This window comes from Mchenga conophoros, linkage group LG17, assembly GCF_057382185.1.
Source record: "Mchenga conophoros isolate Kocher_MC1m ecotype Shallow Benthic linkage group LG17, M_conophoros_male_GT1.1, whole genome shotgun sequence".
Taxonomy (NCBI): domain Eukaryota; kingdom Metazoa; phylum Chordata; class Actinopteri; order Cichliformes; family Cichlidae; genus Mchenga; species Mchenga conophoros.
Window position 1 is genome coordinate 26454966 of NC_140542.1, and position 26289 is coordinate 26481254.

At 40.1% G+C, this 26289-nt stretch overlaps 1 protein-coding gene across 12 annotated transcripts in view; it reads left to right on the plus strand.

Annotated features, from left to right (window-relative positions):
* magi2a (membrane associated guanylate kinase, WW and PDZ domain containing 2a) overlaps positions 1-26289 on the plus strand; it is a 265937-nt gene that overhangs the window by 179274 nt on the left and 60374 nt on the right. For all 12 annotated transcript variants that reach the window (XM_085252260.1, XM_085252261.1, XM_085252262.1 and 9 more), the window contains exons 5-6: positions 1604-1814; positions 7204-7283. In XM_085252260.1, coding sequence (XP_085108386.1) covers positions 1604-1814; positions 7204-7283 — 291 coding nt within the window. The remainder of the gene's footprint in view (positions 1-1603; positions 1815-7203; positions 7284-26289) is intronic.

The window sequence follows — 26289 nt, forward strand, 5'->3', positions numbered from 1 at the left end:
AGACTAGACTAAAAAGACGTATCTAAGTATATCTTCTAGTGTGTTCACTTGTTATAACAAGTAAACACACAAACACAGATACATGGAGTTGCTCCGTCACGCACTGAAACCCGTGATCACATGAATAGGCGATCATAAAAACACCATTATGAGTTCGAATTTTGTGATTCCAAATCCAGAGCCACGCTTCGGTCCTGTGACTTTCTAAGATGGTTTCATGGCCTCAGGAAAAGACTTTCACTGCACAGCATCAGTCAGAGCAGCACAGAAGCTCAAGGAGTCTGAGTGCTTATTTCAGCTGATCCCTGCACTTACTTTTATATTGTGCTGCAGCTGTATTTTTGGATGTAATTACGGCTATATACTATGGAGCTGTTAAGGTGATATTTTGAGAAGGGAAGTTTGGTTAAAGGATGCAATATTGGTTTCCTTTTGGCAACGAGGTCAAACAAGGTAAGATTCATGATTTGCGGAAGAAAAACAAACAGAAAATACTCAGATTAAATGTTCTAAGGGTGAAGTGATGATTTTCCTTTAAATATCATATTTGTTTTACTGGATCAGAGACATAAAATACCTGAATTGATGAAAGGAAATCAGAAGCAAAAAAAAGTTTAAAAAGTAGATTGTGTGTTTTTTTGCATGTTATTTTACACTTTGACTTTACTTTCATTTTGTCTGGAGCCTGCTGTGGATGATAAAATAATATAAATCTCTGACATTGTGATCTCATTAAAACCCAGCATGTAAAAGCTAAGACTTTATGTTTTTACCTGCTTATTAACAGTAATCTCAATCTAGTGGTAGTGGGGGTTTCTTAAAAAGGTTTTTGTCATCTTTGGAGACCCCAAACTGAAGCAGAGCACCACTTTTATGACCAGAATGCCATCGGTTCAAATTTGTACATGAAGTGTTGAAAAGTTTTTATAAATCAAGAGTGGAAATATCTTCAGCAATAGTGAGATGCTCAAAAACGTCATGCTGAGGCATGTTGTTTGTTAAAGTGGGCAGCTTCTCTCGGCTCAGGAGGAGTTTTGTCTCTGAAAGGGACCGAGTGTGGGCTGACCAGGAGAGCAGAAGGGGAATCAATAGAGCACAGCAGGCTCTGTGATCTAAGCAGATCACTACCTCGCGCTTTCCCTCCCATAGATTATCTCTCAATCCGCTACTTTCATTTGTCCCCTCTTCACTTCCCTCCACCAAACCTCCTCTGGGATGAGCTCACACTTGCCATCTCTTTCTCTGTCTTCCCATTTTTCTCTCGCTAACACTTTCACACACTGCCACAACTCAAAGTAGGGCATCACCGCCTGCTACTTTCTCAATCTCTATTGTCTCCTCTGATTTATTCATCTTTCTGTCTTGTTAACCTCAATCACTCCCTCTGTTCCCTCCTGTCTTTCCCCAATGTCACCACTTCCTCTCACCTTTTTCTAATCACTCTTTCCTCTTTTTTCTGCCTCCACCCCTAGCCCCTTCTCTCAATCAGTCCCTTCACATTTTCCACACTTCAGCTCCCTTGTCTTTCACTCTCCTCGCCCTCCCCCGTTCCTCTCCGATGATAATGTCATGCCTGACTCATCTTGTCCTGTTGTCACCTCAGAATCAAGTGAACATGAGGACAAGAGCACAGATGCTTCAGGGGACGTCGGCCCGCAGATCAACCCAGCAGAGGCCCCGAGCGAGGTACCCAAAGATGATGGACAGATCCCGAAGATGGCAGTGCCCAAACCAGATGAGAACGATGAGCTAGGGCCGCTGCCAGACAACTGGGAGATGGCATACACTGAGAAAGGAGAAGTCTACTTCATAGAGTAAGTGTTTGAATGATATATGCATTCAGACTTTTCTCAGATATTCTTGAAATTGATGATGTTTATAAGTGATTTTTAAAGACCTCAGCGGGGTGTAAAGTGACAAAAAAACTTTAGCTAAAAAAACGTTCTTCTTTTAAAGTAAGGTCTCTGAAAAATGAGCAAAATATAATTTTCTAGAACTTTCCTTCACTTTTGTTTTTGCCATTTTTAAAGTATTATGTTAAAAAAAAAACTTATATCAAGCCTGTTTTGATGATACATGTAAACAAAAAAACTTTTAAAATTGGAATTTGAACGTTGTTTTGCATTCCCGTAGTTATTGGAATATTTTCTTTTACCGTCAGCCATTTGTTGTGTGCAGCTGTGGACAGAATGGATATCTGTACAAACTCACGTCACAATAATTATAAATCCTTTAATATAGCAGTCCTCAACCTTTTTTGTGCCGCAGTATATGTCCGTCAATATTTTCATGGACCGGCCTTTAAGGTGTCGCGGATAAATACAATAAAATAAAACCAGTACTGGTACCAAAAAAAGAAGATTTATTCATAACACACAGGAAAAGACCCAGGGAAACCAAGTTAACGATAAAAACGATTTTTTTTTAAAAAAACTATAAAAATCGATAAAACCATAAATTTCACACCTGCCTCAACAATCGCGGCCCCGTACCAAATGACTCACAGACCGGTCCGTGGCCCGGTGATTGGGGACCGCTGCTCAAATATATCAGCTGACCATTGATGTCAGCTGATATTACTTCACCAATAAAAATATCTGCTTGCCAATCATCTGTTTGTGTTGGCTGCATGTTAAAAAATATCATGGCACGAAAAATTATCGGTATCAACTGTGAGACAAACTGTTGCTTTAAACATTGGTGCTGGGATTATACAAGAATTTCATTAAAGGCATTGCTCTGTAATAATAAGCAGCTTACACATTTCTTAAAAACAAAAGTAGAAAAATGAACAAATTGATAATCGATTGGACAGGTTGACAGGTGAAGTCAGGCATGGACTATAATGCTCAGAAACAACATTGTGATCTGTAGTGAGAGTAGGGACCAGGTGGGAGAGAGTCTGGTGAAGTGGGAGGTATGCTCTGGGGAGAAGAGGAAGGCAGGTGGAAAGGTGAAGTTGCAAGGACCACAGGTAGTGAAAGTTGAAGGGGTTTAAATACTTGGGGTCAACCGTCCGAAGGAACGGGCAGTGCCAAACCGAGGTGAGGAAGAGAGCGCAGGCAGGGTGTAGTGGATAGAGACGAGCGTTAGATGATGTATGGTTTGGAAACAGTAGCACTGACATAAAGACGGGAAGCTGAGCTGGAGGCAGCTTGTTAAGATTTTCAATGGGAGTGACCGGGATGGACGGGATTAGAAATGAGTACGTCAGAGGGACAGCTCTGAATCTGAGCGCCATACTCAGAGATCATGTCATTTGCCTTACATCCTAAGAAGATTGCTAAAGATGTGGTCACTTTATGTTTTCAGCACTGTTTAATTGCCTCTGTGCTCAGCACACACACACAGACTATATGTGATACATGGTGGTTTTAAAGATTTAAAGCTCCCCAGAAATACCTTGCTACGTAGAACTCTTATAAACGCTCTAAAGTTTAATTCATTGGAGTTGTTAGTATTTTACAGCTGCAGTAAAACCATGTGGTGAATTTTTATTACATAAGAATAATTGAGTTGCTGTGTGTTTTTGCAGTGGTGTGGTGGGAATTGCGTGTGCATTTGAGTTCTTGTAAAACATTAACAAATGTAGATATAGCAGAGAGGGGGTTTTGCAATTGCGAAAAAGTTTGGGGGCTTTTCTGCACCAGTTGATCATTTCAGTGATTAGGAGAAATCTCTCCGTAGAATCAGCTGAATCCCAGCCTGCTTGAGCGCACTCTTTTAACTGCTAGAAGCTTCGCAGCAGCACCAAAGTAAGAAATGAGACAGGGTTGTCAGCCAGCCAGGCACATGTTGTCTCTTCATGTCTATTTGCCACAGATGCAAACTTTTAATTCCTATCCTCTGCAGACAACTCGCCATATGTCTCCTACCCCAAACAGAGAAACCTCATGCTCCCACATCCATCAAGCACATTACACAACTAATTCACTTAGCCTACCGCATTTAGCATCAAGGGTTTTTTTTCTACGCATAAGTGATGCCAGGAGGATGCTTGTCTTTGATTGGCCTCCAAATAAGATCAATTCGTTTGCCTACTGCTCTTGAAGTGAGGTGTCTGAGAAGAGGAATAGACGGAGGAAGAGGGAAGGGAAAAAAAGTGATTAAAAATAGCAAAGGCGGAAAAAAGAGAGGGTGACAGGGAGGACAAGAAAATGAGTAAGGAGGTAGTACGTTTTATATACTATAGGTAGTAATGGAGAAGAAATGACTGAAAGGCTAAAGTAGAGGAAAGAAAAGAGAATAAAAAGCTCTGATGAAAAAGATTCAACATTTAAGCCAAAGACTTTAACTTGCACTGAAGTTCACTTCATGCTCTTCTGTATTTGGCATGAAGCTTCTTGTTCCTCTTTTATCTGTCCATTTTTTTCTACTCAGGCTTCTGTTCATAGCTCAAAGGACAGCAATGCACCATTCAATCAGTCTGTTACTTTAGTCCAGACTAAAATACCTCAATACACTTTGAGAAAAAATCTACAATGAAACAGCTGTGATTTCTGGCAAAGATGCAGTTTCAACCTTGTAAATATATAAAGATCTCTGCTCTGACATGTTTTGCCTATAACTAATTAAACAATTAATTGATTGATCAAGAAAATATATATTTTAATGAAATGTATTTATTTATTTTATTTATTTTCAGTTATTCAATTTCAGTTATTTGTATTTAAAATAACTGATTTGTATGACAGAAACGCCTTGTTCTGTGCAGCATTTAATACTAATCAGCAAATGTCAACATGTTAACTCAGTTAATTGAGCTAGTCACAGCGCAAACACAATGTTGCAGGGCTATAACAACTATCTGGTTGTTCTACGTAGTTTTTTTATATATATTTATTTTAATTATTCTAATATTCCAGCAATTAGTATTCTGGATAAACATCATCATCCAGCAGGTTGTTGGCACTCTTTTGGGGTTAGGATGTATTTTATCCATATAAAAGCAGAAGATTTTCCCTTTCAAATAAAATTATATACTTTAACAGCTATACAAGTTAGCCTAACCCTAACCTTGTGTTTTATTTTTTTATTTAACCTTTATTTAACCAGGAATGTCCCATTGAGATCAAAAACCTCTTTTTCAAAAACCTCTTAATATTGAGTAAATGACTAATTTGAAAAGACACCGAGAACCAACAACAATTCGGCAGCTGTATAGAGGATGTTCTTATTTTTTAGCTTATTATTTCAGTTTAATATCCTGTAAATTATGCACTTGGCTATCAGATTTACAGTCTTAGCATCGAGCTGTGTGCTGTTTTTGTGGTCTGTGGGCTTTGTTTCTGGATTTTGTTTAGTTTTTTGCATCTTGGGAAGTTTTCAGTTCTCATTTAGTCCTAGTATTTTGAATCTTCCTTTCTAGTTGTATTTCATTACTGTTTCTAGTATTCTCATGTGTTTCCTTTTGTCTATCCTCCTGTATCTTTCCCATGTGCCAAGCTCAGTCTTGCGTCTGATTCCCTGGTTGCTGTCGCTTACTCCGTGTTGCACTTTGGCAGTTAGTTGTCTTTTGTGACTTACTTTTAGTTTTACTACCTCCCCTGTGATAGTGCTGAATCTGTGAACCCGTGTCTTCTTTCCTCCCAGCTGTGTCTTATTTCCTGATTAGCCCTCAGTGTTTTTATGTGTATAAATAGCCACAGTTTCCCTCTCTCTTTTGCCTCAGTGTCCATTAACCCTGTTGGTGTGTTTCCTGGTGTTACTCCTGTATGTATGGTACCTTACGGACTCTATGCCAATAAACAGGAGTTGGTTTTTTTTTTTCTGTTTATCTTGCCTGCTTCCTGACTCTGCATTTGGGTCCTAGCCCCACATTCCTAACAGCGATAAGCTCTATGGAGGTGTTAACAGAGACTAAAGGTGTTTTCACATCTGCGCTGTTTAGTCCATTTAAATCCAACTCTGGTTCATTTGTGCTGATTTGACCAGACTTGCACTCAAGTGCATCAAGAGGAGCAGTTCAGCAGTTTGTCTCAGGTCCGTTTCTAAACGAGAATGTTTCCTTTATGTTAACATGATCTACTCATAATCTGACCTGGGTACCAGCTGCATGCTGTAAACTGTAAGAGTAAACAAACTCTAGCCCCTGGCTGAAAAATAAGTCAGGGACTCACTTAGTTGTGTTATCCACCAGGCCAGACAAAAGCGACTACTTCTTGTATTTTATTTTGTTGCTGTGTGGTCTGAGAGTTCTCACGTGGTTTGTTGTGGCACAATTAGGTTTTCTTGGAGTCTGTTTGGAGTTTTATTTTTGTGAAAAGCAACCAAGCCACAGAGAAAAACTACTAGTTCACAAAGTCACCAGCTGATTCAGACGAGAGTGAACAAAGTGTGTCGGTGTGAAAACGCCCTAAAAGAAGCTGATTCATTGCACTTCAGTGAATCAGGTGAGAGAAACATGCCAGACTACTTTTTGCTCGGTGATTACTTTTGTGTTTTTCCCTTTGTCTTCTTTGTCATCAACAGACCATCACTTAACTTAACTTTATTATCTCTATATTTTGCATTTTGCATGTTTTCAAGACTGTTCCTCTCTGTAAATCTATATGTGTTTGACGCCTAGCTGCAAAGAAAATATCCTGCGGGAAAACACAAAAGTTAAAAGTATTAAAGAGAAAAAAAGATATAAGAAGGTCTCCTCGCTGCATCCTCTTCCTTTATCTTCTCGCTTCCTTTATCTTTTTACTGTAGGCATTTTCAACACCTCCCCTGACTTTTCCCTTCCTACTATTGTTCTGTCATCATGAAGGGAGGCCATTGTGGGTCCAGAGCTTCAGACAAGCCGCGTAGATGCATTGCGCTTCCCTGGCACATCATCATATCTGATCTAGATCCAGCTCTCTGCCTGGGGCTCTGGCTGAATCTGCCAAGCCCACAGCTGTTCCTCTCCATCACTCCCCCAGTCACCCCTCTATCCATTCCTATCCCTTCTCCTCTCCTCCTCCCCCGCCCGCTAATGAGAGACAGTGAGCAAATTAAAAGTATTGATTGCCATTTTGTTAACCTAAAGCATTTTTCGTCTCTCTTGTCACCTTTTTTAGACGCAGGCACTCAAGGGAGTCTCATCTTTCCTCTCTGAAATGATTCTCTGGCTGAATTAAGAATCCACCAACCTCCTTCTCTCTCTTTGTGCCAAGTCTCCTCTCTCTCGCCATCTATCACACTGCCTCTCACGCTCTCTCTGTCTTTTCTTCACAGCCACAACACTAAGACAACATCGTGGCTGGACCCGAGGCTAGCCAAGAAAGCAAAGCCGCCCGAGGAATGCAAAGAGGATGGTGAGTACAGCAGCTCCATCGTCTATTCGTTTTTCCTCTTTTATGCTTTTCTGCCTCTTACATTCACTGATGCTAACTACACACTGGAATGTAAGTTGCTCACGGCATTAATTTCAAGAGATTAAAATCTTGCCTGTTGCTCTGATGAGCTGCATAGTGGCATGATTTCCTGCAAGTCGGTGGAAGGACATTTGCTAAATTGTGTAGGCTGGTACAGGATTTGTATGTTTTAGGAGTTATGTAGAGGCAGCGCTAATGTGTGTGGCAGCCCGCGCTGCAGTTGATAGGAAGCCCCGTGATATGTGTGCTTAAAACCCAGGACCAAAGAGACTGGAGGTTACAAAGACTTCTTTATTCTCAACCGAGCGAGATCTGAAGTGTCCTTTATCCACCCACACACTCGATAAACACACAACAAAAAGAAAGGAGAGAGATGAATGTCAATGCATTTTTATAGACAAATACAAATACACAAGTGAGTTGTATCTTTCTCTTTTTTTCTCACATCTAGCCTTCCTGCTTCCCCTTTCTTTTTGTGCGTGACCAAGAGGGGGTTTATCAACTGAGTTATAGGCGCTGCGGGAGCAGTGCAGTTGAATATGAGTTGAATATGAATAATAGGATGGACAGAGAAGAGAAGTGACTACCTTGCTTACTTGTTTCTCTTTTCAGTGCATGCTTGTTTATGGTGGGAGGGCAGCAAGGTTTTTTCAGGATGCATATTCCTGGAAGCACATACATACATTAGACACTGAATGAGTGTTCAGACGGCAAGTCATGTGAGCAAATGACACCTCGCCCCAGGTCAAATTTAACCTGCCCTGTGTTGCCAGTTGTATGACAGACAGTTACATATGTTGGTGTATTGTTTAGTTTTGGAAATGTGGCAAATGATAATTGGAAGTGTACTAATAAACTTTCATGAGGCTACAGTCACAATACGGAAAACGGTAATTACAGACTTGGCACAAATTATTGCCAAAGTGCGCAATGAACTTGTGATCTCGTTCCCTTTTAGCTCGTTGCTTTGAAAACAGAGACCAGCTTTGCGACCACTCGCAGTCAGCTGCCGTCTTTAAACTGAGTTTGGTGTGTCGAAACAGCAATAACATGGAGTCAGTCTGCTATCGGTCTGTAGCTGTGATTAAATCAGCAGAAATGACAAATCTGTCACCATCTACATTCACAGAAATTCACATTAACCAGTTACTCCAGCCAGAAATGTAGATTTGAAACAGAAGTTCAGAAATTCCTCTACAAATAATGACACAGTTCCTGCAGGATAGCAAGTGACACAGACACTCAGCCAGCTTACCTTTTAATGGAAATATAACCAGAATGCAACAAGTTGGCAGGCAGTTGAGTCCCTTGTTGCAAAGAGTTATTGGCAGTTTTTCTGCATTTGTAAATTCAGAGTGATTGCAGTTGGTCTTAGAGACAGAAGTTTAGAGACAGAAGGTGACATGTGCCATCATCTTTGGACCAGTTGGTCACTATAGCTACTTGCAATCAGAAGCTGAATGCGAAAAGAAAATCAGTAGGCTACAACTGATGTTTTCCTAGTTTCAAGGAGGCTGCCATCCTTCTTTTACTTTTTTTCTGTTGTCACTGAGCCATAGGCAGATGAGACAACAAGCTTTTGTGAAATAAAGCTGAACAACCACCTCAGTATAAAACATCTCAGCTATTATATGGAGTTTGAAATCATAACAGCTTTGGTGCTCATCTGCCAGCACAAGGTAACTGATATCTGAAACGCCTCGACAACAATTAAATGAATTCTGTAGTTTTGAGTGTTTCCAGAGATTCTGTGATCCTCTTCTTCCTCTCCTGCTGTGTTTTTGACTATACTTACGTTGCATAATTAAGTTACCTGGAATAAAATATACCTTAAGGTCGCCCAAGCCGAGATTCTACACAAGTCCATCATTTAAAAATTAGCTGAACAAATACTCAAATGGTGCAATATTCCTGCACAGCCCTAGAAATTCAATACAGACACTACTGCCTCCTCTCCACCTACAAATGAATTCCAGTGACTCTGACCTTTCATCTCGCACAAACACCTGATCAGAAATCTAATTTTCACAGCTCTTGACCTAACACCAGTCAGATTCCTTAAAAAACTAGAAAACGAATGATATTCATACCAGCTTGCACTGTTTTGTCTACAACTACTTCCTGCTCAACATGTTTTCATTTTCATAACTGCATAACTACAGCCTCGCAGAGCTGCATGGTTATTGTTTTTCAATCAACTACACATTAAATATTCCCTGGTGTGTACCATGAAGTTAAATAAAATCTACATCCTACATAAAGTACATAAGATGATGAAGGATTCCGGCATGTTTTAAGTGAAAATAGAAATATTTGTATTTGCGGTTTGGTAGCATTAAACATGGGGACTCATAGCCTGTTTTAACCTTCCAAAAAAATTGCCTCTTATTCAAAAGAACCCCCATGTAGTCACTGAAACTCCCCTTTCTCTCTAAATCTTCAGACATTAAAGGGAGAATGATCTCCAAGATGATGAAATGACACAGAAACAAAGACAAAGGCGCCTGTGAGGAATTAGTCCAAATGTGATTGTGCTTTCATCTCCAAGACTTCCAATCCTATTTATCCACCAAGGACACACCACATGAGGAGATGTGCTGATATTTGCAAGGATCGCTGCTGATCTTCTCGGGGCGTCTCATCCACTTAGTTAGTCCCAGCGGTACGAATCAAAGTCAGGCAAGAGAGTCAACTGTATAGCAGTTGATAACAGTGGCTTCAGGTCGGGATCAGCCGAATGAAAAAGTTCAGTGACTGCACCTGTAAAAAAAAAAAAAAAAAACAAGTAAAAAACGCACCTGTTTGAAATATAGCTGTTATCTCCTTCAAGGTTTTCTCCTTGTGCACCTTCAGCACTTATCTGCAGGTTCACTATGCGCCTTAAAGGTTTAGAGATCAAACGGCTTCTGTGTTGAAATAACGCAGCTTTAATGTTTAGGATCTCTGGTCATGAGAAACGGGTCTCAGTTTATTTTAACTTCTTGAAGTTTAAGGACGGTCAACGAAGCATAAATTGTGGTTTCTGTGTCATCATCGCCAGTACACATGATATTGAATATAAGTAGGTTTTTTTCTCACCATCACCTTCCTCCCCAAAGCTAAGTCTTTGCAACTTCTTCCTCTTTCCCATATTGAAATTCACATTTAATGGAGTCCTGGGAAAACAGTGTGGCTCATCAGGGATACAATCTTGAGGGATGCAACAGCCAAATTTAAATTAGTTACAGTTTTTGTTTTTTATAGCTGTAGTCATTGAACTTTGTGACTGCTCAATTCTCAAGTGGAAAACACAGGAGAATTGTTGAGCTCAGTAATAAGTTATAGCTGAATGCTGCACCTCAGTGGGTCAAAATGGGCAAATTTCCTTATAGTTTGGAATATTGAATTTCCTGAAAGAGATTTCTGATTTTGTTACGGTGTTAACTGCAAGCGCACGTTGTTATGTGGGTTAAACCTCGACTTAAAGAATCTTATTTAATTCTGGGATCTTTTTAGCCATCTCACTGCATCAACATCTCAGCCTCACACAGCTTTTGGTTCATTTGACTTTGTGTTCGGGGATTTGTTAATTCCATAATTAAGCTGTTGACCTCTGTATTTATTTAGCTTTCAGATATATTTCTTTTGACGATCCAAGACTTAAAGATCCGCCAGGGAAGATAATACGGTGGTGTGCACTTTGCTCTGCTTTGTAGGTTTTAGTAACTCAAAGTGTGTTTCTGTGTCAGCAGCCATACGAGATGTATGTAGTTCAGCCAAACTTCCACAGCCTGGTGACACCAGCCACCCCTGAGAGCTGAGCTCAGTTAGGAGAGAAAAGCTGCCTCTGTAAATTCGGTATTGATTGGGGGAAAGGTGTGGGCGTGTGCGTGTCCATGTTTGAACCCGAGCCATGCTCTGATAAGCACTAACAGGATCGCGGGGTGGAGTCTCTGAGGTGTGACGAGACAACAGGGAGAGAGAAGGAGGAAGAGGAGTACAGTATTAAGTCAGACTTTGAGTGTAGAGGAGAGGAGTGAAAGTGAAGAGCACACATGGAAGAAGTGCTTATGCACTGGACTTAAACCGCAATACTTAAGGTTCTTTATTACAAATTTGATAGGAGAATTGTACTGTCACCAGAGTACACTTAAGGAGGAAAGCTTTGCTTTGTTGCAAATTATTTTCGTATCTGGTCGTATCATTTCTCTAAGTCAACTGTTATCTAGCAGTTGCGATTAAACAAAAGGCTAACAAGGCAAGAAATAAGGAGCCAGATGATCGAGCTTGTTATCTCCTAATCCTGTGAGATAATCACCAACCTTAGTCAGAGGGACTTGTGTACTTGGAAAAGTGTGAATATGAAATTTTTTTTAAATAAATGTATATAAAATTAAGTGATCGACAAAGCCACTGTGACCATGCCTATGTTACACGGCTCTGAGGTAGGTTTCATTCTGTGGAGGGAGAATTTTCTTTGCTCACAGACGAGCCGAATCTCTTACGTCAACACAAGACTAAGGAATACGAAAGCTGCCTGCATAGGTCATACATACTGAAATACACAATTCACAATTTGCTTTAAGTACTAGTGACGTGTTTAATCTTAGTATAATGCATGATATTTTAAGTGTTTTGGACGTAAAGCCTTTCATCTTAAAAGCAGCTGGTAACTGCAGCTGTCAGACAGATGTTATGCTGTTAAAATCTACAGTTTCCCTCCTAAAATGAGGTGAAATAGAGATTTAAAAAACCCCAACTGACTGTTTAGAACCTCAGCGCTGTACCTAACAGCCATATGTGAGTAAATGTTTTCACCTCTGGTGAAGACAACTTGTTCCCTCTCATGTTTAAAGTCAGTTGCAACGCATACAACCAGATTCTGTCAAAATATGCGCAGAAATGTGTGCTCGGGTTAGGGTGCTCATTCCTGCATGTTCAAAGGAGCGTCAGCTTCAGTGAAGACAGAGCAGCTGACATCACAGGCGCCTTGTAGTTACATAACTCGCTCTATATTTCTCCCTCACTCTTTCTGCCTATATTTTTTCTCACCTCCACTCTCTACCTCTATATCCTCTATATCATCCTCTCTCCCTCGTGTCCTCGTGCCTCTTCTTTTTTGTTTTGGTTTTAAAAAAAAAACTAGGACAGGCTTTTTACAGAACCTCCCTCTTTGCTTTTATTCCCACTCTCTCACTTAAAATTGCCTGGTTGTGTTTTTTTTTTCTATCCTGCCAAATATTTGTTGGCCTGGAAAAAAATAAACTGAATGGGCCATACTCTTGTCTCACCTCTTTACTTATTCAGCTGGTTTTCTCCCTTTTATTTGCCTTCACAGGTAAAGAGAAAGAGAATTCCCCCGATAAGTAAACTAAAAGCAGTTTGTTCTCACTGTTTCTTCATGTTTAATTAGCTGTCAGTTTGTCCTATCTGGAGAAGATATGCTATATATCAGGGGAAGTTATACTACATACAGTATAACGTAGTGTATGAATAGACGCATAAATTGCAGGGAGGGATTATTACTCTGATCGTGCTTAATCGTATTACAGCGCCTCTTGTCTTTTGCCTCTGTGAATCCCAAAAGACGGGGCTCGTGCATACAGAGGGCAGCAAACGCAGACAAGTAATTACATTCTGGTCATGTGAGGAGCTTCACGGCCAAACACACAAAGTTATTATCGTGTCTCACAGGCTAGCTTTGGGCTCACACTTCCTTCTTGTGCTCTCTCCAGGGGAACTAGCAGGACCAGCGTTTTACTCGTTTTTCTTTGCTTTTCTCACATCTGCAATTTAAAAAAAAAAAAAAAAAAAAAAAACGGCATCCAGTGCATGTATTTGTGTGTCCCTCCGATACTTCATCACTTCTGTCCAGATGGGACAGCGCTACTCCAGCCTGGGAAATGCCATCTCTCCTTTCGCTGTGATGTCAATTTAGCCAGCTCAGCGGGACTTTGTAGATCGATTTTGTGATTTTTGTGGGATGCAGGGTGTTGTTTGTGAATGTGAAGACACACTCACCCTGCAGTGAGTGTGTGTGCACTTCTACAGGTGAGTTATTATAGATGGCGAAACGCAGCGCCCTCCTTCACCTTGAGCCTTTCTGCAGCAGTCGGGAGCGGAGTCGGAGGGGTTGGGGATGGCAGGCGTAGATGTCGACAGCATGATTGATGGGTGTATTTTGAGAACATCCCCAGCAGAGCATGCCTGAGGCCTGGAGATTGGATGCAAGGAAGACTGTGTGGCAGGTGTTTGTGTGACATGCAGCTTCTGAATTAAATGTCATTGTGTGAATAACAGTGTAAATACCAGCACTGCACTTTTTTTAAATTAGCATAAATAAACCTAGATGATATATACAATACTGCATTAAGGTAATTTATGTTGATTTATGATGATTTTAAGGATACCTTTAAGCATTATTATTTATTTTCTTTTGAAAAAATGAGACAAAAAGCAAAATGAACCTAAGACTGTGCCACAGAGCTTCCCTGGTGCCCAAAGTTATTAAAGGATACTAACAATCAAAAGGTCACACCGTTATATCCCTCCACACGGGTATTGAAGTTCAGGAAGTAGCAGAATATGACCCACATAATTCTGCTGCCCAGAATAGTCAGTAGTGCATTAAATGTGTACTACTCCACAGCAACGATCCAATGCATTATTTAATTTTGTTTGAGTAATGTTTGCTGCAAACTACACTGTCCGGCTATGATAGGAAAATACTGAGCCTTTTTTAAAAGTGGAGCTATATTTGTGTGCGTTCTATAAAAGATTTACTTCTTCAAAAGGAACTGTTGGGTTTGGGTCTGAGAGCCAAAAAGAGGGTAAAGAGCTGAGAGAAAGATTAATTTATAGACTTTTTAAACTCCATTTTCCTTTTTAATTCAAATATTTAGAGCCGATTTTAATACTTGAGATCGAGGTGGATGTCTTTGCAAAGTGTGAAAACTACAGGGAAGACCGGCATTGTTTTTGGACTTTCCACTATGATTTATGGTGGAAAGCACTGTGCTGCAAAGTTATTAATGGTTTTTTTCAATACCCATGGCCTACCATACCACGCCAATGGGTTTCTTTGATTTACAAAAGTAGCATTTCTTTGTAATGACAGTAGACTCACAGTTGCGCTTATTTTTCTTAACACATCTTTGGCTGTTCATCATCTGTATCGGAAATGGATGGTTCATTAAAGTTTAAAGCTTTCCGAGTGTACTTGCACTTTATTATGTTAAAAGAAGGATATAATTTGTATGGGTTATTATGCAGTGGTGGCACATTTTCTGTGGTCTATGAGGCAAAATAAGAGTGACACCCGTGATTTAGATGTCAAGTAAGCTCACTTTAAAGTGCTTTGTCTGTGACTTTTAAAAAAAGAACAGTACATAATTCTGCTGATTCAGGTCTGTGTTTGTTATGTTCTTCTGTACTTAGATATCAGTGTCAGATTAGGAACCAGTCAGATGCTTATCTGGGCAAATATCCATACAGCCAATCACACAGCAGCAACTTGTTGCATTTAGTCATGAAGAAATGGTCAAGACCTGCGAAGGTCAGACCAGCCATCAGAATGAGTAAGAATAGTTGGTCTGAGTATTTCAGAAACTGCTAATCTGCTGAGGCATTCTCAGATATTTTTAGATATCTCTAAGTCTGACAAAGAGAAAATATCCAGTGCAGCAGTTCTCTGGGTGAAAATGCCTTGTTGTGTGCCAGAGATCAGAGGAGAATCCTTCAAGCTGATAGGAAGGCTACGGTAACTCAAATTATGTCTCATGACAATAAACTTATGTAGAAGTGTACAGCACATCCGGTCTTGAAGCAGATGGGCTACAGCAGCAGACAACCACACCGGATGGCACTCCTTTCAACTAAGAGCAGGAAACTGAGACTACAATTTGCACTTGCTCACCAGGGGGTCTTGATTTGTGCTGTAGCATTTGGTAGGCAGGATCAGAATTTTTTTATAATCAGCATAAAAACATGGATCCATCCTGCCTTATATCAATGATTCGGGCGTAATGATGTTCTGGATATTTCTTTTGGTACACTTTGAGCCCCTTAGTACCACCTGAGTATCATTTTAATGCCACAGCCTACCTGAGTATTGCTGACCAAGTGCATCCCTCTGTGACTGCCGGGTACCCATCGTCTGATGGCTGCATTCATGTCACAAAGCTCAGATCATCTCAACCTGGTTTCATAAACATGAAAGTGTAACGGCTACAGTAGCAAGGTGTGCCTAATAAATGTCTGAGTGGATCATTTGATCTAAAATTAAGCATTTTTATATCAGTTAGTTTATACAAACTTGTTTACAGAGGTATGTGAACAAAGTCTACCCTAATACATTATTTTATGTTATTCACAGCATCCTGGAGGCTATAACGAAACACTATACTCTACATAATTACCTTGTTTAACACCTAACAAAAGGATTTCACAAATTTTTCTCTGACCCCAGCAGGATGAAAAAAGAGTGCTTCGGAGGGTAACGCTAGAAACAAAAAATAAAAAGGAGAAAGCGTGCGCTTGTCTGTTTGCAGCTGCATGCAGCTGTAAGTGTTTTTCCCAAAGAGTTTATCCAAATAAACCCGAACTTTGGAGACAACAGAGGAGGGGATAAGTGCCAGGTCACACTTCAGTACATCTCCTCCTGTCACTGGAATGCCCTGATAAGGTACAAGCTTGTGAATTCTGCTTTTTTTCCTCACTTTTATTCTACTGCTTAACTGTTGTCTGCTTGCTTTGAGTTAGAGACCAGTGAGACACTGAAGTAGAGCAAAGGAAAGGAGGGTTTCCACGCCACGCAGGTGCATTTAAAAGGAAAACAAGCTGTGGAAAAAATGGCAGCTCATTGAAATGGAGAAATATACAACAGAGGAAAACACTGCTGCCAGCAAGTGACACAATTAACTGATTTGTTGTCAAAGCCACGGCTGTTGCTTTGACTTTTCCTGTCACGGCGCAGATGTATTGGTTTATTAATCATCTTCTGAAAGACTGAGTAAACAATCTTTGCCCAGTAGGAAAAAAATATGTGTGGTATATATCTGTTGGACCCGCATGTGACAAATACAGCAGTAAATCATGAGCACATCACTGTGTATCAAACCCTGTCACAGCCTGTGTGGTTTTAAATCACTGTAAGCAGATTCAGCCGTATGATTAACTGACAGCTGTTAGAATGACTCAGCTTGTGCAGTTGTCCCCGGGGAGCCATAGCTTGTTGGCCATGTAGTCACAGAAACATATGCACATGCTGAACTACAAGTTTGCTGCACTGATAGTAAAGAGCCGCCAAAATTTAAACACTCCATGAAAGGCAGTGTAGTTGCTGGACTTGAAGTTCATGACTGATAGCAAGAAGATTCATAAAATTTGTGATGGGAGCAGCAGATCGCTTACTTGTGTGGAGCAAAGCACAACTATCCACCAGTGTGACGCACCGACTAAAGAAAAAAGGAGGGGGCGATTTGTCAGTAGATCGGTCTTATGGTCTCAGCTGGAGCTAGGATGTCAACAGCCCCTCAGCCCAAGTGCATCATGTCAAGAGGAGTTAGCTAATGCTAACATGGTGCCAAGCAAGCTGAGGACACATTTAGAAACCAAGCATCCTTTCTGTCAGGAGCACAGGAAGCAGGAGCTTTTTCTGGACCGTGTCAGTGTGTCTGATGAGTTGATGCAGGTGATTTCTCTTGTAGTGGAGCTTATTGCAAAATTTAAGAAAAAGTCATGCAAAGTTAAAAAGCTGCAAATGGGGTATCTAAAATGATTTTGTCTTTTAGTATACTGATAAGAAGTACTGCCAACATGTTTGTTGCATTAAAATTTTAGCTTACCCTTTGGTGTTTCTTAAGCATTTAACATTTGAAAACCACAGATCTAACTTCCAAAGCACAGACACTGACGCATTTCAGTTAGATTTTTTTGTTAAAGAAATAAAGTCCTGTAGAACGCAGTTATTTTCTTTCCCTATAAAACATTTGCATGACAGTTTTTGCTAAAATCATTTAAACTTACATTGTTTAAATACATTTTTAACTTATTGAACCTAGCATTAGCCCACAATTACAGTACATTGGGTTATAAAATCTGATCTCGACCACATCATGGGATGACCCAGCTGATACCTTCCCGTACAGGCTGTGCCTCCGCAAGCCGCTTTGTAACCCACCTCCACCTTAGTCCTTTGCCCATGATTTTGTGTCCAAAGGAAAGTGTACCCCTCTGTTCAAGGACAGACAAAAAAAAAGCCTTTTTATTACTTCACCTGAAGAAAGCGTGCTTCCACATAATAACTAGGATTTCGATTTTTCTGCTTCTGTGTGCCCCTCTGACAGACAGCACGTCCCTGTCTTTGTTAATATTTTTCATATCTACTATCATCGATGCTTGTTGTTTTCCGTACTGGAGGGTCTGGTTTCTTCCCTTCCGGGAGAGCATGTCACCAAATGTAGATTACTGCAGATGGAATAACAATTTTCGCCTTTTTCAGTTTACCACCATATTAACAGTTTTTATCTTCCCTCTCTTTGTCGACTCATTGTTATATTCCTTGATGTGATATTCCTACACTTCCTGATCAAGGAAGAATAAGTTAGCAACCCCCACTTTTCCAGCCTCCTTTTTTTAAAATGCCTTCTGTTCTTCTGCTCTAGTGTGACAGAAAATGGTAAACTGCGCTTGTCTTGCAGGTGAGGCTTTTTCTGCTACGTCTTGTTTGACCATCAACAAGCCCAGAAAGTCTCAGAAATCATCCGACGGGGCTGGTAAGCAGCTCTCAAAGCGCACAGGCCCCCTTTGATTGCGGTTTTGATTATGACAGACAGGATAGTCATTATCAGCACAAAACTGTAGAGTATTTTTTTAAGTGCTGATTGGAGAGGCAGCCGAGTTCATGAATTATAGGTTAGACTGACTGAGAAAATATTGAGACTGAGTTCATCATCACTTTCAGGTCTTCTGAAAATATTCAGTTTCAGTCACAACCAAGTAGGTTTAGCTCTTTGTTGTTTGGTGGTTCCTGAGAGAAATAATGATGGCAGCGTTATGAAGAAAAAGACTTGAAGAGAGCAGGAAGACCTTCGCTTAGATATATATACATTTACATAGACACGGTTCATTACATACTAATGTTTGAGTGTTAAATGTTCCTGATTTTTCCATTCAGGCTTTTAGTACTGCAAATTTCTGCTGAGCTTCACAGTGGGCCGTGGATAATCTTAAAATAAATGGCTCCGTTTTTCTGCAAACACCACTATTTATCATTTTGAACAAAGTGGGTGTTGAATTCACAGGTAGTCTAGTATATTAATGTTCAATTGAGCAAGTGGGCAGCAAGTTCTGTCCCTGCGACAAAAACAAATAGTGCTAATACCTTATTTCATCTGCCGAGACATGCTGGCTTTAAATGTGTGCACAATGTGGTTCTTCTTTCTGCAGTAGCTGATGTCTACAGTGGGATTTTTACCAGACAGGCAGAGTTTTTGTTGCAAGCCAAGTCAAGTCAAGTTGCAGTAGACAGATGCCAGGTAAAGGCTTAAAAAGGTTCAATAAGTTATCATATTTTTCTTTTTTTACACTTCTTTATATGCTTTACAAGTTGCTTTTTGCTTTTATTGTGAAATAGTCACAGGAAATGCTTTTATCAACCAGGTTAGCCTCACTGTTAAAAATGCATTTAAAAAAAAACAAGATGCTGATTATTTATTGAGGTTTTAAATATTGGAAGAGAATAGCTGTGCAAACAGCTGGCTGATGAGTACTTTGCTTTTACTCTGTAGCTCGGCAACCAAATTTTCTGTGTCCTGCTAAGAGGCCAATTTATTGACTGACACCTTTATTAATGTGAGGTTGTTTGTTGAGCTCCACTGCAAACACAGTTGACAAAAAGCCTTGAACGTTGGCTTTAGTGTTGAATGAAAGATACAATAAAAAGTGTTGAAAAAAGAAAGTATTTTTTTTACAGCTACAGTTAGGATGTGAAAATGTACAAGGCCTCTTTATCTTTAAAAAAAAAGTTATTTTATCTTAAAAGAAAGCAATATGCAGATAAGTCGTTTCTTTGTATCTATAAAATGCTTTAAGGAGAAAATTATTTCTATCCATCATCCCTCTACCGCTTATCCGGGGCCAGGTTGCGGGGAGGGCAGACCTCCCTCTCCCCGGCCACCTCCTGCAGCTTGTCCGGGCGGGGGACCAAGGCATTCCCAGGCCAGCCGAGAGATTTAATCTCTCCAGCGTGTCCTGGGTCTGCCCCAGGGCCTCCTCCAGGTGTGACATGCCCGGAACACCTCACCCAGGGGGCATCCTTGTAAGATGTCCGAACCACCTCAACTGGCTCCTTTCGATGTGGAGGAGCAGCGGCTCTACTCTGAGCCCCTCACGGATGGCTGAACTTCTCACCCTATCTCTAAGGGAGAGGCCAGCCACCCTTCGGAGGAAGCTCATTTCTGCCGCTTTCATCCGCGATCTCGTTCTTTCAGTCACTACTGTAGGCACGTAGATCGACCAGTAAATTGAGAGCTTCTGCGGCCACAGCACCGTCTGTCAGTCTCACGTTCCCTTCTCCCGTCACTTGTGAACAAACCCCAAGATACTTAAACTCATCCACTTGGGGCAGGGACTCATCCCTGACCTCCCTGAGAAAATTATCTGATTGATTTAAATAAGTATTTTATGTGTGTCTGTCTTTAAAACAGCGTGTGATTGGCTTTTTAGATGTTTTCATTAAGCATTAAGCAGTTGAACCTCATACCTAATACAGTTACCTGTTTCTTTTTTAGCTGACAGTTGGTGATGGGTTTCAGGCTCAGTTGTGCAGTTAAACCTAATATTAGAAGTCACTTCAGTCACTGGACATAAAGTTAATTGTCTCTTCACACGTTTGCACATTTGTGACTTCTGCCTGTAATTTAAGGATCTATTACCACTTGTTTCAGACTTCTTCTTGGTCTGACTATATATATATATGGGTTCACTGTAGAGCAGGGCGATATGGCCAAAAATATTTATCACGATATATATTTGAAAATTTGCGATAACGATATAACTGACGATATAATTGATGCAAGACAAAATACAACTCCACAACATTACTAGTGCAAAAAGACAACCTTCCTTTTATTTTCACTTAAACAAGAAGCTGGTTTTTATGTACATTAAAGCTATATAAAAATTTAACAGTGCGAATACAAATTCCTTGCTGAAAGTTTAACCAAAAGGCATTTCCAGTAGAAATGGGCTGACATATCCTGAGCATAACCATGTATAATATCCACTGAAGTTAAAAAGAGGTGCTTTGCAACATTAAACTGCAGTGTGCAGTACGTATTTTTCGGACCATAAGGTGCACGGGATTATAAGGCACATTAAGCGAAACAAGGCAGTCAGATAAATCAAACTTTATTAAACTCATTCTTCTTGCTTCCTCCACTTCTGTACCATTGATTCATTAATGTTGAATTCTCTGGCAGCTGCTCTATTCCCATGTTGTTGCAGTATATTAATTAACCTCGTATTGTGGATGGATTATCTCAGTTGTTATGGATTATCTCAGTTGTTCTCCTGACTGAAGTTTGGTCCGTTTACAGCATCCTGCCATGCGATTGCATTTGTCTCTAACTTATCAGGCACGTTAACTTTTATAAGTGGAAAAGTGTTAGTGTTCGTCCTCCAGCTTCACTGTTTATGTCATGCTAACATAGCTGTGTCGCTAGCGATCACGTAGCACATCATTATATAGCAGCTAGCCCAACTTCAGTAACCCTACAAACGTCACTGCTGTTTAGTTTCCCGTCTTCATTTATGTTGGAAGTGATAGCAGAGCTGTACGTTTGAATTTATTCAGAAATCTCTCAGTCAGAACATGCTATATCATGCTTGGGTAACTAGCGAAACTAGCGAGCTAACTTCCGCTAGCTTCCTGCTAACTTCTAACTCCGTTAAATGTAATAAATTTTGTTTTCATGGATGCCTGGAAGTTAAACTTCATAGTTACACCTGGTAAAGCAGCAATGCTGATCGTTTTATTAAAGATGAAAGAATTTAGACAGTTTTTAAACTCTCAGTGATGCTGCAGTTCGTTTGACCTGAAGGTTTACGGAGTTTAGGACCCAGATTACTCCCAGATTTAAGAGCATCTTAGTCCGACAAATACGACAATAACGACGGCCGCTTGCGTGTTCTGCAAAAAAATGTGCTTTGTCGTGTATCTGACGGACAAACGCCAAACCAGTTCCACATCACTGAAGTTGCACCATTTTTACAAACCAATTCTGGTTCATTTGTTTCACTCAACAATCGGCCATGTGCGTATGAAAACAAAGGCACTGCGCATGCGCGTTTTACTCCCATTCTATCGCGATATTTCATTTTCCTATCGTTGCCTAACATTATACCGGTATTACCGTGAACGGTATAATATGGCCCAGCCCTAGTTCACTGTTATGTTTAAGAATAAACTTAGCCTTAATCAGATGCCTCCCTTATGTAAAAAGTGTCTTGGATGATCTAGTTGTCTTATTGTGATGGATAAAAATAAAAGTATTAAAAGCTTTCACAGAGCTGCAGGGAATGTGCCTCTGAATACAGACTAGGTGGCAATTCAAAAAGAAGCTGAAATAATTAAGCCGGTATTGTAGTATTGAAACAGCTTCTTTGTCGTCCGTGGCCTTTCATACACTTTTCAGCTTAAATTTGAAGTTTAGAGAATTGATGCTGGGCTGCTACTTACAAAGAATGCATTCTGCAGTAGGTAAGTCTAAGCTTTTGCGACAACAACGGTCCATTTATTTCTTGTTAGATCTTTATATATTGTGTATTTCATTGAATTATTGAGCTGATTTTGTGTTCTCAAATGTGTTTTTCATACCTTCTGTCAGTTAGTGGACTTTGTGCCAGTGTTGATCAGTAGAAACGTACATTAATCAGCTGAGAGAAGTTTCTCCCAGTAGGTTCAGTGATCGAGCCTGAGCCCTCGAGTGGGCTGCATTCAAAGGTGACATGATAGATGAAGCCCTGTGCAGTGCACTATCCGGTAAGACAGAACTTTAATTTTTGGTGACTACAAAAGGCTCAGGGCACTGAAAATGATTCAGTTCACCTTGTTTGCTTTTCAAAAGGTGGAAAAATGAAAGAATGGGGGGGGGGGGGGGGGGGGGGGGGAATGGGGGGGGGGCAAGAAACAAGGTCCTGGTGAATCCCTGCGGTGTTTGAGGGCTGTGTGGTTCGCCAACTTCTTTGTAAGACCAAATTGGAAAAAGTAGAATAAAAAATACACTTGTGAGCGTGAAACCTGCCTTCAAAAAGTTTTGGCGAGACTGCATGTGGTAAGGTAATGTAAGATAAAAGGATACTTTTGGAAGGACGAAAGCGAGAGAAAGAGGAAAGAGAAAGAGAGATTATGGAGCATAATAGTGGCAGAAAATATGGGAAGATGCCAGGATACCTCCTGCTGGTAGTAAGAGGCGCTCCACCTGTGACTGCAGGATGAATGTGGTGGCATGACTAGCAGTCGTAAACATTTTTCCCCTCGCTTCAGGGCTTCATAATAAGAGCTCCTACCTGAAAATTCTACACTGGCTTGACATTTCCTTCCACTGATAAGAAGCATTGGTTTTATATTGCATACACAATATAAACACACACACACACACACACACACATTCGCCCAACTTGTCCCTAGGAGTGAGTGCTTCATTGCAGGCTGCTGACAAAGAGGTTATAGACTACACTCAGTGGAGCCAGACAAAAGAAAGCGAGCAAAGAGACAATCCTCCTAAGTTCAGCATTTATCATCATGCTGCACAGTAACAAAAACAGCACTGCAGTGTGGGCGCATTTGTGTAAAGCATGTAAGGCACTGAGGCCATAATACCACATGAACACATTAAACAAAGACTATGTAAGTAATGCTGAATTATAGCCAGTAATCACAAGTAGCAGCTAGCAAAGACATTAAAACAGTAAAGAAAAGTGTTTAAGTCTGCAAACTGACTTCCCCTGTTTCATAAGGTTTATTCGCTAAGAGAGGAGGTAAATAACTATCATTGGAAACGCATGAATCCGTTCCCTTGAATTGATTTGGGAGTAAAATGATTTTGCTGCAAGGAAGTCTTATCAGCAAGAAACATGAGTAATCAGGGAATCAGAGAGATATAAACATATGTTATCAACAGTTAGTTTAGACAATCTACAACCCCAATTCCAAAAAAAAGTCGGGAAGTTGTGCAAAATCTAAAATAAAAACTGAACACATTGATTTGCAACTCTCAATATTTTATTCACAATAAAACACAGAAAACATGTCACATTTTTAAACTGAGAAAATGTAGAAGTTTAATAATAAATTTGGTTATTTTGAATGCCTCACTAGTTGGTTACTTGGCACTAAAAAGAAAAAGCTAAAGAAATCTTTTGCAGCTGATTACAATAATTGGCAACATGACTGGGTACAAAAGGAGGATCTTAGAGGCAGAGGTTCACCGATCAGCAAAAAGCTGTATCTACAAATTCAGAAAAATGTTCCTCAAGAGAAAATTGTGAAGAGTTTGAATATCTCATAATATACAGTACATAATTTCATCAAAAGACTCGAGATTCAAGACTCTAGAGAAATCTGTGTCCAAGGGCAAGACAGAAAATCAATGTTGGATGCCTGTTTTCATCTGTCCCTCAGTGGCACTGCATTATTCTGCATGATTTTATTGCTACATGGGCTCAGGACTACTTCCAGAAATCACTGTCTGTGAAGACAGTTAACCATGCCATCCACAAATGCAGGTTAAATCTCTGCCATGCAAAGAAGAAGCCATATGAGAGCATGATCCAAAAACGTCACCATCTTCTCTGAGCCAAAGCTCATTTAGAGGGGATGGAGGCAAAGTGGAAAACTGCTCCATGGTCAGACAAATCAAAATTTAAAATTCTTTCTGGAAAACATGGACAGCAATAAAGAGGAAAAGGACCATTTAGCTCGTTATCTGCGCTCAGTTAAAAAGCCTCCGCCCCGACGTCTAGCAGCTTGCACATCTAGAAAGGCACCATCAGTGCTGAGTGATACACTATAGTGCCAAAAGTATTCACTCAGCCGTCCAAATCATTGAATTCAGGTGAATCACTTCCACAGGTGTATAAAATCAAGCAGCTAGTCATGCAGACTGCTTCTACAAACGTTTGTGAAAGAATGGGTCGCTCTCTGGAGGTCAGTGAATTCCAACAAGTCATGAAATTTGCTTTTAGTGGTTTTTCTCAACAGCAGTAAACATCGGCATCAGATTCAAATAGTGCTAATTTTTTCTTAACCCTTTATTGCTAAGTGTTTCTCATTTTTTTTTATGTTATTGTGAGGTTTTTTGAGACCTTTACGTCATTACTGGGATTTTTCTTTCCTGAAAAAAATAATTCATGTAAATTAATAAATTAATGTAGCAAATGTAGCAAAAATATACAAATGTATGTAAAATAATATTTCTTTTTTTTTTTTGAAGTTTCTCAGAAGGTTCAATAAAAAAAATTGCATTTTCTGGCAATTATTTTGTAGTTCAGGCTTAAACTGTTTAAACATCTGATTTGTCACTTTCATAGTTTGGGTAAAATATTTCTTTAGGAGATATTTACTTTATATTTATATTTTCTGTGCTTTGTAGCTATCTCGTTTCCAGTGACTCCATTATTTTACTACTTGTGTATTTTTACCCTCAGACTTTAGTGCTATGTTGCTGTGTTGCCAGATTTTAGTGTTTGAGAACTGTTGTCAGAAATGAGTCAAAAGAATAATAATAAGAGCCAAGTTTTAATAAAATCAAACTATCCTTAACAGAGAATCAATTTGTCTTCTTCTTGTTATTGAAGCCAGGGACTGTTTTTGTTTCTGTAAATATTCTGTGGACGTTTTAATAGAAAAGCTTTTCATTAGAAGAGTGCTGGGATGCATGACTGAGTCCTTTGATCTCCTGTGTGTGTGTGTGTGTGTGTGTGTGTGTGTGTGTGTGTGTGTGTGTGTGTGTGTGTGTGTGTGTGTGTGTGTGTGTGTGTGTGGAAAATAACTAAAGGGGTTATACCTCTGAACATGAGTGTAAAGTAAGTAATATAATTTGTATGTACTTTGTATACAGGTGTGTAGAACTTAGCAAAGGTCTAGTTAAAAAAACAAAAACATTAACTCTATGAAATGTTGCTGTTCACAGAAGGAATTCCCATGGGCTGTCAACCTGCTCACAGCACTGCTGTATCACTCACAACCGTGTGCGCGTGCGCGTGCAGGAAAAAATAGTGCATCTTATGAAACTTTAATCATTTGTTTGGAGGAGATGGGGGCATGGGTACAGAGAGGCATATGGCACGTACACTCCTTAGCATTGGTGCAATAGTGCTGTCTGCTACAGAGGAGCAGTATGCACTCAATCGAGTCTGCTAACTAGGTCAAGGGGTGATATTTAACACACTGAACAGAGTGACCATAGATTGTATCATATCTTTGGTGAATCCCTGTTTATGTGTCTTTGTCACAAGCTGCAGTCGTGCCTACAACAAGCTGCAAAGTCCAGGAGAGCCTGAGGTGCTTTAGTTCTCCCTCTGGTTGCCTCCCTTTCTGATTAGGAAGCATTTTCTCTGCTGTTATCTCTGCTCTCATCCTGATTAACTTTGCATTGTCACTAATCAAAGCTGGTCTGAATCTAAGCCGAGCAGGACCGGAACACACTGTCCCCGAGCTCCACGCTAGATTCAGCTTAGATTCTATTTCAGTACGAGCCTCTAACAGTGAGTACCCAAGCTGGTATTCAATGATTACAATATTATGCTAAAATTCTGCAGTCTACATGTGGGAATATGTTTTAAATGCTAATTGCTCATATCCTGGAAAGCAAAGGGGGGAACTCCTTCTAGGCATTTTTTTAAGAGATGTGTTCTGCCAGTGAGCTGTGGGTATAGAAAAGAGGAGATGGGGCAAAACTTTCAA